This window comes from Triturus cristatus, chromosome 10 (genome assembly GCF_964204655.1).
Source record: "Triturus cristatus chromosome 10, aTriCri1.1, whole genome shotgun sequence".
Classification (NCBI taxonomy): domain Eukaryota; kingdom Metazoa; phylum Chordata; class Amphibia; order Caudata; family Salamandridae; genus Triturus; species Triturus cristatus.
In genome coordinates this window covers 504,222,604-504,242,375 of record NC_140593.1, presented here as the reverse complement: position 1 = coordinate 504,242,375, position 19,772 = coordinate 504,222,604, and the positions used below count along the sequence as shown (strand labels likewise).

The window sequence follows — 19,772 nt, the reverse complement described above, 5'->3', positions numbered from 1 at the left end:
TTTAATACATATAAGTCACCCCTTAAGTAGGCCCTGGATAGCCCCATGGGCAGGATGCTGTGTATTTAAGATGTTGGACATGTACTTTTAAGTTGTACATGCCCTGGTGATGAAAAACACTTAAATTTGTTTTTCACTCCTACTAGGCCTATCTCTACCATAGGTTAACATCGTGATTACCGTATTATACTTTATAAGTGGAATTTCTAGCAGGGAAACTCCTTTCAAGTTTGGTGTTTCTGGACTCACAATTTGAAATCAGAACTTACAGTAAATTTGGATTTTAAGTTGCAAGTCTGAAAATTCCACCTTTAGAAAGTTGGAATTTTCTTACTCCAACTATTCTGTGCCTTCTGCCTGTCTCTGAATACATGTCTTGGGTGGATGATAGCTGGGCTTTGTGCGTTCTCTCCAGACAGCCACATATAAAGGAAGAGTAGGTGTGACCGATGGGCCATTCTTTGCAGGATGGGAGGGAGGAGCTGACAGTTACACCTGAATAGGCTATGCCTGTCCCCAAACATACCCCCTGTAGTGAGTTTGGAGCTAGGACAGGAAGGGCATGTACTCTGTGCACTTCAAAGGCCTCTCTTTGAAGACTCCCTCACTACAAAGGCACAACTGGGTATAAGTACTGGAAAACACAAAAGGCTGATGGACAGAATGCTGAACATTGCCAAGCATTTACCCCCAGTCACAGATCTGGGTTTAATCCATCGTTCTTTTGCTCGCCATGCCACCTCAGTTTGGACCAGCCATATGCAAATTAGTCTTGACCCGGCTCCCCATGGGATTAGAACAGCCCGAACTGCCAGACCTGGTACTCCCTGGACTGAAAAACAGGCATCCTAGGACGGGTTTTGGGCTGGACTGTTCCTAGAGGCAGCAGGGTCAAGACTGATTTGCATATGGCTGGGTCAAAACTGGAATGGCATGGTAAGCAAAAAAACAATGGATTTAGGCCCAAATCTCTGTATTGGGGCTGAGTGTTTGACAATGTTCAGCATTCCGTTCATCATCGTTTTGTGTTGCTATAGTCGCTGGAAGAGTATGCTCAGACATGGGTCACGTGCTTACTATGCCATTGGATTCACGCAAGCCTGGTTAATGAGGGGTAATAACTTGAAGTGGACTCTGCCAACTGCGAGTCTCACCCTGCCAAGTGATGCCGATCCAGTCCTGGGCTCTTGGAAGTGGGTTTTCTGTGCTGTATTCACCTAAATCAACACGTCACCTATGTTGCGCGGGTTGGAACCAACGCATCTCTCCTTGATCCCAACGCATAGCCGCTGCAGCTGAGGACAAAGACATCGAATCACCGGCTGCATGGTTAGACGACAAAGCATCGCCTACATCTGCAGGAGCTGATCGCATCGTCTATATCCATAGGGATCGACGACAACGCATTGCCTCTTGTGCTCCATGCGTCGGGCCCTGATAGTGGCGCAACAAGGTACTTTCTCAGCGGGACAAGGTTGGTCCCTGTATCCGACCCATGCTCCATTGCGGTTTGCCTGAACTTTTGAATTTAACCTAAGACCAGATAGTGCCAATTGGTGTTTTAAGCTTTTAAGCACTCTATTTCAAGATATTCTTTTAAAATTCATAACTATGGTTCTACTTATCAGATTTATGTCATTTTGGTCTTGTTTTCTTCATTAACTTAAGCTCCATTGCTCTAGATGTGGCATATCTTTGTGCGGTATTTTCACTGTTTTAATGTTTGAAGTGTTGCACAAATGCTTTACACATTGCCTCTAAATTAAGCCTGACTACTCTGTGTGAAGCTACCAATTTAAGGTGTTTATCTGATTTACCCTGAGTAGGATCGTGGTTCCTGCTTGGACAGGGGGCATACCTTTGCTGACCAGAAACCCAATTCCTAACAATTGGTAATTAATTATGTAATTGACTATGTGTAATGTCAATTAATTGTTGTATTTTAATTAATTGCTAATTCATTGATAAGTGTATTTAATACACTTTATAAATAGATTTTATATTTATAAGTTGTTTCAATTTTGTTTGATTTATTTAATTGCTATTTTAATGTTATCATTGTTTTCTTTATATTTCATTTTACAGGTTTATTTGTTGGGGGTTTGGGCTGTGAGAAGTGTAGTGTATGTATTTTCAAATGTATTTATCTTATTTTATGACTGTTAAATTATTTTTGTATTCTTAATTTTTCTTTTTTCGATTTTCTTTTTATTTTATTATAATAAATATATATATATATATATATTTTATCATGTTTTAATATTTCTATGTTGTTTAAATGTTTTTTGAATTTTTAGGAACTTGAATGGTATGATTAACCCTTCCTCAGTCCAACACTTTCCCTGCATCTTTCCTATATTGGTGTGTGAATAGAATTTAACCCCTTGGAAGTCAAGCACTTATCCCAATGTGGCTTTGATTTGAGGGGGAATAGTAAATCTAACCCCTCCTAAGTTCAACACTTTCTTCTACTATTGCTTAGAATTGATTGGGAATAGTAGACCAAACCTGTCCAAAGTCCAAAACTTCCCCTGCTTTTGCTTATGTTAGAAAGCCAATAGGAAATCTAACCCCCTCCAAAGTGCAACTCTTGCACTATTGTTGCTTAGATTGGAGGAGTAATAGTAAAGATAACCCCTCTCATGCCCAACACTTTCTCCTACTGTTTCTTCGGTTTGAGTGAGAGTAGTGAATCTGATCATTTCAAAGTCCAACACTTTGATTTAGCTTATGGGGCCGATTCTAATCCGGGTCGGAAAGAACTCCGACCGATACGGATCCGGAGTGTTTTCCGACCGAGCTGGACCCCTACAGCCCGACCGAGCGAGTATGATGCGCACGTATGCTGTCGGACTTGGTTCGGTCAGACTCACATAGAAGTCAATGGGAGCCAGTTGTACGACGAATACATGCACTCCCATTGACTGAATGGTACGTCTCGAACAAGTGCGCCCCCTACAGTGGGTACGCGTTGGTGCCATCCGCACCGTACATGCCTGTGTTGGGAAAACCCATAGGTCGTCCCCCGTGGCCGAGTCATAGGGCTGCGGGTGTCAGGGGGTCCAACGCGGACCCCCGAAGTCCGACTCCGGGAGCTTTTGCAAGCCGGACACTCCGGCTCGCACAGGCTGTCCGACGCGTGCATCGTACTGGCTCGGTTGTAAATCGCATCCATTGCACGCCAGTTAGCTTCCAACCGAGACGTACGGAGCGGTTCGGACCTGGAAATGACTCGATCGGTGAATCTCATGTAGCTCGCATCATACTTGCTCGCTCGTACAGCTGTACGAGTTGGCTGGAAAACATGAGTACGGCTCGTAGTTTTTCCGGCCGGATCGCGTTCGGTGCCCTTCCGACCCGGATCGGAATTGGCCCCATATGTTTGAATGGTAATTAAATGTAACCACTCCAAAGTCTAACACTTTCTCTACTGTTGCTCAGATTGGAGTTGGAATAGAAAAACTAACCCTTCCAAAGTTCAACACTGTCCCTAGAATATAAATATGTTTTCTAATGTTTACATTATTTTTTAAATGTGTTTATGTATTACATTTATTTTTTGATTTATGCTATGTTTTAATTAAGTCTGGTATGTGTTTATATAATATATGTTTGCAAATTTATAAGCTATTGTTAATATTTTCTATGTATTTTGAAAAAAATACAGAGGGGTCTATTAGGATGCCCGCCATCCATACCTGATTTACCTCTGCCATATTGGTATGGCGGGGTACCACGGTGGACGGAAAGACCGACCGCCGCTTTTTCCCCGGACGGATTGCCGGCCGGGCGGAAAAGGCCCTCAATATGGTGGAAGTGCCTTGCAGGCACCGCCATTCATATTATGATGCCTGCCTTTCCATGGCGGAGACTGCACCATGGAAAGGCATGCAGAGATTGGCATTGGGGGACCGTTGTGGGCCCCTGGGGGGGTGGGGGGCAGCACTTGCATATACAAAGTGGCAGGCACCCCACGGTGCCTGTCACGTTGTGCATACCAATGCACAACATGCATATTTTGCATTGCGGCGGGTGCTGCTTACAGCACCGCCCGCCGCAATGTAAAATATGCGGGATGCAACCGCCAAAGTGGCGGTAGCATCCTAATTGCCGCCGCACCTCTGGTGGTCGGTCCCGTGTACCATTACGGTGGCGGGCAGACATCGTAATAGACCCCATAGTGTTTTTATACTTTAAAAATTCATATACATTCAGTTAATGTTATAAATTCAAACTAATATTTATAACAATTATGTTTTTTAATACATTTTCATATGTTTAATTATGTGTGTTTGTTAAGCATTGCATTTAAGTTATTAATATTAATATTTTTAATATGTTTGTTAAAAATTGTTTTTTTTAATATGTTTCTTAGAGAAAATATATATAATTAACTTTTTAATTTATATGTCTGAATGGTAAGTCTGAATGCTGCCTGAGGTCTTTTATACAATAGACCATTCCATCTTCTTGTTTCATATGTTAAGGGTAGTGACAGTGGGCAGGCTGGCAAGCTAGTAGTTCTAACCCTTACCTGAAGGTAAGTATTAGACTGTAGGGATGGGGAAACTTAGCTCAGTTAGTGAACAGGTGGCATGTGTGGTCCTTTAGGGTCCCCATTAGCACCAATTATATTTCCCTGGTCTTATTTGGCTCACTCGGTCATTCAAATTTTCATTACATTACATAACATTAGAATTTGGGATATGGTAGACTCAAGATCTAGCACTAAAATATCAAATCAGCATTACTGATCAGCTGGTCTTTTTTTAAATTTAAAGATGGAGGTCTTGCCTCCTGTATGTGGAACACCACACCACCATTCTAGAATGTTTGCAGTTCAATGCTTGACAATTTTAATTTGTTATATGCAGGATTACCCACATTCCCTTTTCACAGGTTACAAATAAGTAAATATAATGATGTGAGCTTTTGACATAGAAACCTTGTTCCTAAATGGATATGTTCCCCATATTGGCAGATTCAAGTGCAAACTGGTAGGCATAACCTTAAAGCGTAGTTGGTAAAGCAGCAGAATATTTAGAAATATGATTCGTACATAGGTGCCTCAGTGAGCTCCTCCTGGATTTTAGCTTCTGTGTTGTCTCGAAGTTCAAAATAATTAACATAAGGAGGAGAGCCTTTAGAGTTCAAGGACCTCTCAAGTGGAACACATTACCTATGCCCCTGAGGAAGAAAGATATTCGGGGTAAAAATATAAAGGGATTTTCTTTGCCTAAGTAGGAGGATGGAGGAGAGAGAGTAAAGATAAGGGGAAAAATAATGTTCAGAATAGCAAATTGTAAGGAATTAGATGCTGGTTATTATATACTGTGTTACACCATTTTCTATTCATTTAATCATTCAGTCTGTTCTTCTATCTTTGGAAAGGAGGAAGCTTTCCCCACAGGAAATAGACAGAGAATCATTGGTTTCTGGACGTGGCACAAAATTGGGCATAAGAAGGAAAAGAGCAATCAGTCAGTTTAAAGATGGCTCAGTCTTGTCTTGTTCTCTTACTTTCCCTGACTCAGTAGTGGGAGTTTTTACTACCACATGCTGCATTTAACTGTACCGTCATACTGCTTTGGCTCCTAGTTACCACTGCTGCTGAGTACACCACATTTTTCCTTGCACCGCTCAGATATTCACTGCATTCCTGTAGCTAACTTCTTCATGGTGAAGCAGTCCTCCAAATGAGTAAAGTGGCTATCTTTTAAAAACTCTTAAACACCTTAAAGTGTGAGTGCATCATGAAGAATGGTTTTTGATACCAGACGTGCTTTCATGCCATTGTTTCATTAAATCTTCAAACTTTCTAAGGATAGCGCTGACCTCAATAACAAGCAGCCTTTATTTTTCTTTGTTATTCTGTCAAATGTTTAATATGGCTTTTTAAGCTGTTGTAAATTGTGCTAGTTATAATTTGTTTGTTAAAACTGCTTCTTTTCGATGAATACCAGAAACTACATACAGCTTTGATGTATTCTCTAATCTGTTCACAATGTTTATAACAAATTTGATATGAATCTTTTACAGATTCAACATGAAGCACACATAGAAGGAAGTGGATATACCATGACAGATTTTGGATTTAGAATGCAAATTAATAACTGTTCTAGTGATGTATAGGTCCTACTAGTAAGCTCAAAACAGTCATAGAATAATAAAGAATTTAGCAATTTATGAGAACTCCTGTGGATCTTTGACAACAATAACTCATAAAATAGTTTTTCTGTACAAACCATGTCATTCCACCCCACTCCCTTCACAGCCCCAACATTAATTTTAAAATGGTACATACATGTCACCACAGTTTGGGAGCGGTTTCGCTGGATGTTCTCCTCCTTGTGTGCAACAGTCGTTGCATTGGGCTCTGCCTGATAAGCACAGAGAGCTTCCCACTCCCTTTCCAGGCGGTTTTTGTTCTTCAAATGATCTTCCATGTAAGACTGAAAAAAAGACAAGCACTTATTAAAAACGTCCTCTAGGCACACTTACATTGTGTTATTTAGAAATGGGCCCTTAGCACCTTTAAGGATTAATTCACCAACTATTGCGTGCACATCAACTGGTTTGTGAATGGTAATGAAATTTGCAATATTACCTATGTACTACAGGGGACATCATAAATTGCACATTTGAAGGAAGCTGTAAAACAACCTGCCTCATGATTATAAATGAGGAAGGTTTCGATTTGCGACATCCTGTCAATGGCTGCAACGCCCTCTAAATGGCCTGCAAAGTGCTTCCAGGGTTGCAGTTACGTTTCCAAATCGGAACTATTCTTTGAAGCAGTTTTTGTCCATTAAAGAGACAGGTGGTGATTTAAAAAAGGTGGTCCTGTTTGGGAGGACATCTGTGGAACTATGACTGCCCCATGCCAAGGGTGTCTGACTGGATTTCCAAAGGGGAAGCTCTCTCATTCGGATAGCTTTCTCTTTGAGAATCAGTTACAGTTGCCTCCAAGGTGTCCTGTGACTGCAATTGCTGTTGCAAACCAGTGATAAATAGCATTGCTGATTGCAATTCTTAGAGTTGTTTGAGTTGCAAAATCTCTCTTGCAAGTCAGAAAGGCTTTTCGACTAACAAAAGGGGTTTGGTAAATGACCACTCCCCATTTCAGTCACAAACCCTAGGAATTTGCAAATTACAAGATCTGGAATTGCAAAATAGTTTACTACATCTAGACCTTAGTTACTTACCAAAAACACGAGAGATGAAATGGTGGCAAACATTTCCTTTGGGGTTTTACACGAAGTTGGGTGTAACGATAGCACTTGCATACGTGGACATTTTACATAAATGCAAGTATACAATGAAAGTAGCACTTTGCAGTAACATTTGTAGACTACTAAAATACTGGAGCATTTCATGCCCTGTATAGTGCAGCAATGGAACTTTCTACATTTTTCTACACTAAAAATAGCAGTGTTTATCAGAATTAGAGCATCACCACAGTATATCACATGAAGTTACTACAACAGTTGAAGATGAGAGGTGCACTGACACCGCAGAAAAGCACATAATTGCTACACGAAAAAAGAGTGCTTGATCATCCACACCTGTTTAGAACGAACTTTGCAGAAAAAATAATTACAAATTTGTGCAAATAATAAAGATGCATATTCATTCACAAAATGGTTTATCATTTGAAGGCATATGCTTATACAAATGTGTAATTCTTCTCTTTTACATTTGTGCTCTTATTTAACTACACACTTGGCAAATCCCATATTTGAATAAGTTACTACTTTCAATTGCCTGGGGAGTCCTAGAGGCACTTGTCAAATGTGACGGATGTTGAAGTTGCAATCTATGTTTCTCCAAATTGTCATTTCTGTGACATGCTTGTCTTTGGAACTGACAGTGTTCGACTTTTACACCTTCTGAAGTGAGCAAGAATTTGTCAAAGAGATGATGGTCTCTTAGACTTTCTGATAGTACTTCCATAAACTCGACAGGGTTTCTTTCATGGTCTGAAACTTCACATGACATTAAAGCAGAACAACTGATGTCTTAAAAGTGAGTCACAATCGCATTAGTATTTTGATACTTACATATACCTGAAACTCACTTAATCAGACTTTTCTGAAAACAACATATAAATCATTGTAAATTGAATAGTTTATCTGATGATCACTGAGCCCCAAAGGAGTTCTTCGTCCTTTTTTGGATATGTTTGATATATTCTAAGGGGGTGTTGCACTGAGTACAAGTTATCCTAGGCTTATCTTGTCATTCCTCACACATTGGAATCCAACAACCTCGAACCCCACTGATATGTAACTTAAAAAATGTATTTCCTCCTCCTACATTTAAAGGGCTTGGACAGAGTTCTGGTGAGATTAAGGGTTGTGATGACCTGTTTTATTGACTGTCACTGATCATATCCTCAACTTCTCTGTGATTCTGTGAGCTGGACTTTACCCATAATCCCACCTTCAGGCCTACAGATGACACTATAAATATGTGCTTTTTGTCATCGGTAAGAAATACACAGATTTCTGTTTGCCGTTGTCGATGTGAGAGTAGGTATATATGGCTGTTCCTTTACATGGATTTTCAGGTCTCTGATACAGACACAAAATTATCTGCATAGTCATTTGACTTTGAGCCCATTCCTGCACAACTTTCATGAGCATTTCTTCCCAGAGATGCTAATCAATGCCTTTTAATAACTTGTTGATGTGGTTACACAACATTTTTGTTTCTTCCACTGTTAAATTCTGAGTGTAAATAGTATTCTGAAGATGCATGTAAGCCACCAATGGGGCAAAGAAACCTCCAACAAATAAATAAAACAGTGTTTAAACAGCATAATTCAACAATTGACATTAGAGTCAACTCTTGCCTACCAGCAACTAGTAATACAAGATATGCGACTCCAGAAACATAGTACCTAGAAGGCTTGTAAATGTTAATGTTCCTCTGTTTTCATTGCGGCTTTATATCTTAAAAATCAATAACTATTCAAATCAATAATTGCTCACCATATGATCAAGATTCTCCTCTTGCAGTTCATGAGCCTGACTGAGTATGCATTCTGTATTAGATTATTCAGTCCTGGAGGTCTCATTTCATTACAGAAAGGGCTACTAAAGAAAGCCTTTTTATTGTCACACTTCATGAACGTCATCTCACAAATCGTCAGGGCAAGAATATTTTTTATGCTACCACAGTAAACAGTTCATTTGATTATTGATATATGTGTGGAACCAGAAGCGGCTATTAGCAGAGTAAATCGATAACCCATAATGGCCTCAAAAAGGTAATGGTTCAAACCCTAAAAAGGTAAAAACATCGTGGGTCTGATTACATAGATTACCACGAGGCAATGTTGAACTGACATCTCTGGATAGAAATGACTGTACTGGAGACGGCCAACTTTGCAGCAACAACTGCACCAAAATCTGTATTGATCAATACTGCAAAATGTGATTTTGAGCATTGCTCAGTCAGGGCTAAGTCCCATGGTGTGGGGGTCATTCGTGTTTTTTTTACTTTCAAAAAGAAAATACTGCTTTCGAATCTCTAAATTCAGAGTGTGGTTACTCCAAACTCTAAATTACCCGTTAAATATTTGAGTATCATACTGCGCATAAAAGTTCTGTTTTGTTTTTCATTAAAGTTCTGCATGTTCATTATTTGCCCTTACCTTTGATAAATCTTATTTCACAAATTTGTGACTGCAAAAGTCAATAATCTATTGCCCCAGAATTACTTCTACCTTGGAATTAGATTCATGTCAATCAAAGCATTCACAAAAAATCCCAGGGGTGCTCCTAAATCTCTTTTACAGTCATACGTTTATAGGAGTATTCAAATGAGCAAAATTAAGGTACGAGCATGCTGAAGATAAATTGTGCATGAGCATACAATGTTTTTTACACATTAGAACAATATAATTCCCACCAGAAAAACACCTTCTCCTACATCTTCTTAAATATGGGGGAGTGGCACTAAAACCAATTTTACAGGTTTGTGCACGTTCAGTTTCATTCTGCACCATGGCATTTTCTGAATATGTGAAACCCTTTCTCAAGTCCTATAAGTGAACATAGCAATCTGTAAATTTGCACACCCAAGTGATATATAAGTGGACAATAATTCTTGTGAATCAGATCCTTATACTTAAATAGGAAATAAGCGATTCAAAATGCTTTACAACTGAGGCTTCCAGTTTTCCAATTTTACTGATTTTACTGATTTTTACAGATAAATACAGACAGAAAACAATCTATTTTCTGTCTGTATTTATTTTTAAAAGCGGAAAAGTACAGAAAATTGTGCTTCTAGAGACACTCCTTGCTAAGCAAATAGACACCATGTGGATTTTAAAATAGGATGTGATGCCCTTAAATACAGGAATATGTTAACATATTTGTGTATATTGCTAATATTGTCGGTGTAGTGTTTTGTTATATTTGGCTGCATCTTTTGCTGAAACGCAACAGGCATTAACGTATGGATGCATGTTTATCTGCTAAAAAAAGATGGAAATATACTGTTTGACGACTTCATTTATTCTCAAAACGTAAAATAAATATGGATAAATACCAATAAAACGGTAAAAAATTTATAAAAACCAGAGAGAAAGGTTAAAAAAATTAATACCATAAAACCGGAAGCCCTATTTATAATCTTAGAATTCATACTTATGGGAACCTAATCTAAAAAAAGATCTTTCTGATCCGTCAACTTTGGTCATTGCTTACCTTGTAAAAAAGTAAGTGCAAGGGCTCTTCTCAGGAGGTCACTGCAGCTTACACCATCTGGCACTGCAAATGTCAATACAAACACAACTACTAACAGTAGGAAAATGGACTGTTTGCAGATATCCTCCAACTTGTTGCCCCCATTTGAACTGCTAGATGCTGGTTTTCGACTCTTGCAGTGTACTGAATCCAGCTAACCAGGCTCCAGTGCCAGTGTTCTCTCCTCTAGTGACATGTGTAATTGGCATCCCCTTGTAAGTCCCTGGTAAGTGGTACCTGTGGTACCCAGGACATGGTTGATTGGTAAAGGGGTACTCAGAGCTTGCGGCACTGGTTGTGGCACCCTGAGTGAGTCACGTAAATTCATGACAGCAGGCCTCCTGTTGCAGACTGCAGGAACATTGTTCACTGCTCCAGATTGACTTTGTCCTCACCATGTGTGACAAAGTCCAAGCACTGCTTTTATTATATGTCAGTCACTCCTAGAGAATGCCTCTTGAGCCCAGGAGGCATGGTGCAGTATATTAAGAATGTAGACATGTGAGAGCAGGCTTACATGTCTCTACATTGACTTTACCATTAAAGAGCACTATAAGTGTTAGAAGGTCCATAGGCTCCCACACCTATAACTCCCCTATATCCAGGATTAAAGGGAGACCCCTGATACCAGAACCTCAGCTATGATCAAAATACTTCAAGGAAAGACAGTAATAAGATCGATTTCACTGACAACAAGACTTTGCCCCCGTCATAGAGGAAGAGAGGGGTATTGGATCCTCTTGGCAGCACTTCTTGGAACTGCATGAGCGACCTTTGTTCATGGCCCAAACTTGGCACTTACTGGAAGCGGGGCCCCTGTGGGAGCTAGAAGCAGTCTCAGACTCCCATGGACTGGTGGCACCAGTCCCCTACAAACTGCAGGTAAACCGACGTGCTGTAACCAAAGAAGTGCTATCCACTGGGCCCGCCGAGAGAATACCCAAAGAGAAGTGGTGCAGTGCACTCCCTGAAGTCTTGAGCCGTTACCACACTCCTGTGAACCTCCAGTAGCCGAAGTTCCTTTAGATTACTGTTACCACAACCAAGGCTTGTTGGTCACCAGGCTGGTGACTGACCCTGTAAGTCGACTCTGCATTAAAATAACAGCTCCCAGGAACACCGACGGATGTCAGCAAATATCCCGCTCTGGTGTACCTGCATCTTCTTTTTGGCAGCAGCGCCCTTATGCAGAAACCAGCCTTTGTGCAACCAGATTCAAGTTGAATGACAGCCTGAAGCTGCCTCAGCACCCTGACTCACCCAGCAAGGTAAAAGTGAACCAGCTGTTGTTCTTGGTCCTGGGACCCCAAAGGTCTCTACTCTGTGAGGGTAGAAAATAACTTGACCCCGAATTGACCGTTTGTCACTTAACCCTCCTGTGTGAAAATTACAGGCCACCCATAACTACTAGAATGGCGTCTGTGGCATGTATTATTTGTTTTAATGTATATTAAATCAACAATGTTGCTGTGCTCATCCCAAAATTGCACAGACAGCGCCACCATGGGGAGGACTGTCAAAAATGCCTGTGTTGAAAGGGAGAAGTGTGACGCAGCGGCCAGAGTGGCTGACTCCGGAGCGCGAGGCTCACGGTTCGATCCCAGCGCTGACGGCAGCTCAGCATCATGTGACTCTGGGGAATAGCTCACTTAATCTCCCCGATGGCCCCTAGTGCCTTAAAACCTTATGGGGTGATATGTTCACGCTTTACAAATATGGATTATTGATATTAATGAAAATTAAGTGCTAGTATCGAGCATAGGATACCACAGTCTCAAATTAGGCACTGACTTTGGTAGGTTCTCAGTTTGAGAATTGCAAGTAACGTGTGTCTTGGCAGGTGTCAAATAACCATTCATGTATGTGGCCTACATTATCAAACATGCTAACATATCAATATGACTCAAGCGATCTGTGTGTATGGGTGTCTAGTGCTAGTATGTGTCTGTGTGGACTCGTGTGTATCATATATTCTTTTAAGTTTTAAAATGTTGCATAATGTTCTACGCGACTCAATATGTTCAAAAGCTTCCAAATGTTCTGAAACACTGCATGAGACATAACTTTTAAAAGGTACACCAAACAATGAAAATCAGGAAAATAAAGCTATATTTAAAAAAACACAAATCTATGGATACTTTCTTTTAAATGTGCCTTAACAGTGAAGAACAACATGGAAAACGTTAACAAATGTATCAACATAGCAATGTACAGACATTGCAAGCAAAGCTACATTTTAGTGGATTTGATATTTCTGGGGCACAAGGCACAGTGGAACTATATAACACGGCGCTCTATTTGTAAAGTGGTAGACCACTCCTGAATTAGTTTCTTGGTGCTGATGTAAAATGTTCATTGTTACCCGACCGATTTGGGTTAATTTTCTAAACCTTGAAACGATGAAGAGCTGAGTGGCCCAAAGGGATTCAATCCTGTGTCCACTCAGTGAAACACACGCACTACTGTTAATGGGTATGTCCACATGGCATCCTAACAGGGACTTTCATCATGGTTCACAGCACAGTGAAATGTTCTAAAGAAAAGCTGAATTTGAAAACACTTTCGGAACACTGTAAATGAAGTTATATTTCATAAAGTTGTTGGCTATTGTGGAACACTGCAACATTCTACTATATTTTAAAAAGTTTCACAATACCATAGATCATTGCCAATGACAGTATACTTTAAAGAAATTGATGATGCTGTGCAATGCTGCAAGTTAATAATAATGCGAAAAATGCTATAACAGCTATATTATAAATGGCTTCGTACTGTCATTAAACACAGGAAATTAACGTGAATTCGAGAAAGTGTTGCAAATACAGCACGCAGATGTACATTTAAAAAAAAAAGTAATACTAGGGAACACTGCGAGAAAGTGCACAGCACAAAGGAACACTCCCTAGTGAATGCATAGCTTACAAAACTTTGTTATATCATGGAACACAATAAAGTGAAAGTTTATTTAAAAATTTTACATTGAACTGGGAAGCACTGCAAGTGAATGCATATGTAAAATATAAACATACACTCTTATTCAATACTGTACTAGAAAGTGTATTCATCCTAGAGTGAAGCACAAACAATGAAGTTTATTGTAAGCACATTTCAAAACTCTTCTTCGCACTGCAGTTCAATAGGTATTTATAAATAATTCACTGTACCGTATAACAATGTAAATTATTGTGCATCGAAAGAAAACCTCGAATAAATTAAAGCGCATTTTAAAAAAAGTCCACAATTGAATGGTACACATATGTTAAAAAGCAATAAAAAATTGCTTTCTCAGAGGGTGTGGACCTGATGGTTCAAACAAACACACATTTAAAAAACTGGCATAGGATGTGAAACAATGCAAGCGAATATTTTTTTTCTAAATGTTTTATTATACAAGGATAATATTTGAGCTACTTGTTTTGTAGTGTGACATGGCAGCCTAGATTGCTCCTTTTGGTACAGGGTTGCACTGAACTGCGATGTGTCCCTTTTTTAATGGGACAGACAAGGTAAAACAATTGGCAATGTTACTTTGCAGGTGTTTCTTCAAAACGGTCAAATCTTTACGTCATGTTTTGATTAAATCTGACATATGTTGAGCCTTTGAACCCAGTAATTGACAGTAAAAATCCTCACCATTTTCTAACTAATCTTTGTGGGAGACATATTGCAGCTGCAAGGTTGTGATGACAGAAAAGATGAACGTTTTTATTCACTAGATGATGGTTGGAAAATATTGCTTTTGATTTTTAAACAGGGAGCGAACGCTTAGGCATTGCGATTGGCTGGGCCTTGCATTGAAATCAATGGCATTCATGGTGACCAAGCTTTGAGACAGACTTTGAAAGAGTGAGAAGCCAATGCCAGTCCCATTAAGTGATTATGGGGCATCAGAAGAGACCCTGTCTTTAACATCTAACAGTCCAGTACAAGTCAACACCAATGACGGCACAGGAAAACACAGGGAGAACAATTGATGTCAATTGTTTGCTTACCCATGCCCACAAGTGCTATAAAAGGAGATGGTCATTTCCTGTGACCTCATTCCACCACTCCTTTAATTTAAAGGTTTGCTTCTAAAAAGCTTTTCTCCAACACCCTAAATACTACACTATTTTAGGTTACAACTGAGATATTGTTGCTTTATGGTAAAGGTGATTCTATAGCAAATACACTATGCTAACATTTGGAAATTACTTGACTCCTGAATTACTTTCTTTGTAAACTGACTTTTCTTAATTGGTTTCAACTTTCTCTTGTGCCACGGCTCTTCCAGTGAGTTGGGGCTTCAGTCTCGCCTGGCTCCCAAATGCCAAGCTAAAGGAAACCTTTAGCACTCCTACTTTAAAAATTGTTCCAGCACCACTGAAACCCACCATTGCCCTATTAATGAAATCCTTACAAAGAGATTTACATGATTAGCCCCTTGTGTTTAGAAGTGATGGTTTACACATTGCATTACTGTCTTCTTTGATGAGCCAAAAGAGTAATATGGCAAATGGAACTATGGCATAAAAATTACATTTCCTATGAAATATTTGAGAAGTATGTTTTCAAAAGTGGTCTTATGCTTTAAAATGTGGTGATGAAGTTATGTTTCAAAATGTTTTCCTATACTGTAATTATTGGTGGCATAATTAGGAAACACAGCATGCAAAGGCATATTTTAAAAGCATTATGATGATATGGCACATACCTAAGTGAAGCTATATTCAAGACCACTGAAATTACGTGACAATGGAGGATCAATTAATGTGGTTGGGTTAGCTAAACTGTGGTGCAAGAAAGATGCAGAGTATGTGTCACAATTTGGAACACGTTGTGGCAGTAGTTCAAGTTCAATAAACTTTATTCATTGTGGCAGCGTTATTTCATTATTTAGCAGTTTAACATAAATTAATACTGTTTGTACTAAGGTTTTGCCTTGCTAAAACCAATATAGCACCTGAATGCAGCAATAAGCTATCTGACCGGTTGACCTTTGCAAATAGTCTGCAAATGTACACTATTATGATAATTATTGATCCATTTGAGCTAGAATAATATTTAGTTGAAATCAGCACTTTTGCAACACATGGTGGTTGTTGGCAAGTGTGGTAGATTTACAATCATGCAGAAAATTCTGCAGCCATTAAATTGTGTAATTTGAGTGGCCCTATCTATATAACAATATGTTTCACAAAACTGTGAAATAGTGCAAGCGATTTCAATATTTTTGTAAATACTGGTTTCTTTTCTGGACATAAATCCAAATATGTCTCTGACAATATACAAATATATCACACACATTCTCTGCAAAAATAAATGCACAGCTGTACACATTTCAGAACTCATCTTCAGATTAGTTCAGTTTGGATATATTAGTTAGTATTTGGTTCTAACTGATTCCATTAATATTTTGCAAATATACAAACAGATTTACATTAGCAAGTATGACACTTATCCCTTCATAGTATTACTTCGCTTATACATTAGGCTAAATTTATAGAACAAGAAATGGGTACAGTCATCTGATATGAGCCTATATGAGAATATTGTAACCTGTATTATCATTTAAATAAATGTGTCTCCTTTGGCTGTAAATGTTGTATAATTAACTCCGATGGGGCAATTGTTTTAAAACCATATTTAGGACACAATATTTTTTTTACATGATATTGAAGCCATAATATTCTAGTACAGTAATCTCAAAAAGAAGAGCTCGTTATCCACAGAGTCAGTTGAAAGCTTCCTTCCCAAACATACTGCAATGAATACAAAGCAAGTAATACCTCATGATGCCCCTGGGTGAACAATGTTTCTCTTGGTTTATTAGATCATAGGGAACCATAATTTAGCATTTGACCAGAAACCCAATATGAAATTACAGCAGTAGCAACAATCCTGTTGGCATAATGTGTTTTTCTGTACTTTCTTCACGAAATGCATGCTATATTTCCTGTCTCTATTTTTTTCTTTGATCATTAATATTCATCCCTTTGAGCGCCCTGATGTATGATATGATTTATATTTCCCTAGTTGACCTACATATGCTCTGTGCTGTGGGTTTCCGATTTCAATCCTAACTCTATATTAGTTTTTCAAAAGAGAAGTGGTTTCTAGAGCATCCAGAATGTTAATTGCATTGTTTTTCTACTTAACCTCATCCCTGTCCTGAATCTTAATGTTTGACTTACTTTTAAAATGTTTTTAGATTTACTACTACAGTGCATTACATGGAAATACACTTTCTGACCCTGAGTACTTGCACTTGCCTGGAAGCAGTCACTCACAACAGATAATGCCTACACTGTAATGTTTTGTACATTGCCCACTCAGCCCCTTACATTAGTATGTCTACTTTGTGGAGATAAATATTTTAAGCATCTATGACAGCTTACAGTCTGTATGTCTTAGAATGAGGTGGTTCCTCTGATTTAATAGAAATAATGTAGAAAATACTAGAACCTTAAAGATACATGCTACTCTTCATAAATGAATGGAATTCATAGAAAAGTATGCGGGGTACCAGAATCACTTTGGTGTATTACAACTATCAAGGGTTCTGTACACTTCTTTGTACCTCTTGAATGATTACTTTGATCCTGTATTTAGTGTTTCACTGTTAATACTTATTGCACTCTCAGAATTCTTCTAGGATTACATAAATAAATATTTGTTCATGGTATTTTTTTAGTTATTTAGGTACCTTCATTGAATAGTATATTATTTTCTTACAATGAGCAACATCTATTATGTAACCTAGATACATAGGACTGGATGTTAAATGCATTATACTGAGTTGACATTACAAATACAATTTTTCACCACACTTTTCAAATAAATATGATGTTTTTCTTTCATGGGCTTCTCATGGTTAGGACGAATCCCTGACCTTATTTATAGATTTCCTCTGACGTGATTGTTGAGATGGCTATTTTAATAAAATTCTACACATCGTGAAAAGTTCAAATTGACAAAGCAGTCATAGGAGTAGACTGCATGCTGCTCCCGAGGGCAGTTCTCACTGCTTTATTCACATGGGGTTCACCCTTAACTCTTGGAAATGAACAACTCTCTAAGTAACCCTAAATCAGGCAGAATGTCAACAGGTAAAAAATCTGCCTGTTTAGTTTTAGGGATTAAAACCAATTTGTTTCTTCTCTCCACTTTCATAGCACACTAACTCAACTTTTTTAGCAGTCTTTGACTTTGTATTTTCACGCGTTAGATGCAATGAAAATAATTGTGAATATCTAAAAAGACTTAATCCATGGAACACATATATATATTTTTTTTTACAATTATCTCATTCACTCCAATCACACCCCTATCATCGTCTAACCCTTTCTACTCTACTATTTCTTTTACATAAGGAGATTCCCACATTGAAAACAACTCAAATTGAGATACTGACTTCTCTTAAAAAGTATAGCTTTTGCAGACGTAAGTTCCCAAACCTTTGAGAATCAGGTCTAATGTGCAGAACCCAAAATTGTGTTATGTGTTTTCTCAGCTGAAGTTAAGTCAGCAGAAGGAGGGAAATGGTCCACATGGGATGTCTGGTGAAGCCTACAAAAATGTGACAGAACACATTACTTGTTAAGACTTTGGCTTCTTTCAAATAAATTTAACTACTTTATAATAACCTTTCGGTTTCCTTATTTATCTATAGGGAAAATGTTTGGTCCTTACCAATACACCAATACATATTCTCTTGATATTGGTATTAGCTCACATCATAACAATTACTTAAACTTAATTCACACATTCTATTCAGATTACAATCTCTATTTCACAGTAGGGTATTCTGTACACAGAACAAAGAAACATTTACTTTATCATTCCACATATAGTGTCCTCACAAATCCTTGCCAGAAAATAGACAAATCGTCAAACCAGAAACTCAGATTTTTATGGAAATAACTTTCAGAATATGCATTTAAAAACTGGGAATGTAGGTAGACACAGGATAAGAGTATAAAATGCAGATATGGAATTATGTAAAATACAGGTATTTTTACCTGGCTTCATGACAAGTATCATACATTTCCAGGTGTACTCAAAGCTGCATGAGCTCCTCCTTTCCAGAAAACCAACATATTCCTCATTTGGGATCAGAAAGGTCAATTATGATCCGTACTAAACTGACTTTGAACATCGAAATGGGTTTATTTTGATTACAATCTAAAACAGATTTATGAAATCACATCAACTTAAATGTAAAAAAATGCATTTGGTGCACAGTATAAACTAATCTAGGGCCCTGCATCCAAGGGATAACAAGATATATTAAATGTGAAAAGTTTTAATGAATTAGTGAGAAAAATATTTTGTTATCTTTTGAATAGTTCGAAATTACCCACGTCTACTGAAATGTCCACTACTTTGAATCATTTGGTTTGAATTTGCAGGTAGTTGAAATTATTTTCTTGTTTCTTATACCATCACTTTAATTTGTACTCTAATCCTAGGATTAACCTTGCTTGATTTTTCAAACTTACTTCCCTTCCCGCAAATTGTTTTTTCAATCAATTAGATGAGAACTAAACGCTAATTGATATGAACTAGTCGCATAATATTGATTAGACCTACTCCCTCTAAAGGTCAATAAAAGGTCAATTGTACAAGGAGGACACACTGGAACTAAGCACATAATACAAACAATGCAGTAATCCTTTTTAGGAGGTGCCGTAAGAAATTTAAAATGTGTCTTACATGAAATACCACAGTCCTACTCTTTCTCATAGCTTAGAGAATGAAGAATTTCCTTTGCAGGGGGTGCTTTAAAAATTTGAAAATTATCTCAACCTGAATTCCCTCTTGCCCCAATGCTCTTAATTTCTTAGACAGAATTGACAATACCCCTTTAAAAAAACCTGTCATATAAAATCTTAATCAGGATACACTGAAGACTGTCACCACAACTTATCCGAAAGGAAAAATAACCTTAGGGCTCCTTCTCAGAATTTCCATAATCTCACATCACAAGTCATCTTTTATTCTGCTGACTACAGGCATGGCTGCACAGATTTTTGT

General features: G+C 38.3%; 1 protein-coding gene across 1 annotated transcript in view; it reads right to left on the bottom strand.

The window, feature by feature from the left end:
- Nucleotides 1-19,772, bottom strand: part of PTPRN2 (protein tyrosine phosphatase receptor type N2) — a 2,166,812-nt gene that overhangs the window by 103,479 nt on the left and 2,043,561 nt on the right. The window contains exon 15 of the mRNA XM_085631955.1: nt 6,305-6,452. Within this exon, the coding sequence (XP_085488081.1) occupies nt 6,305-6,452 (148 nt within the window). The remainder of the gene's footprint in view (nt 1-6,304; nt 6,453-19,772) is intronic.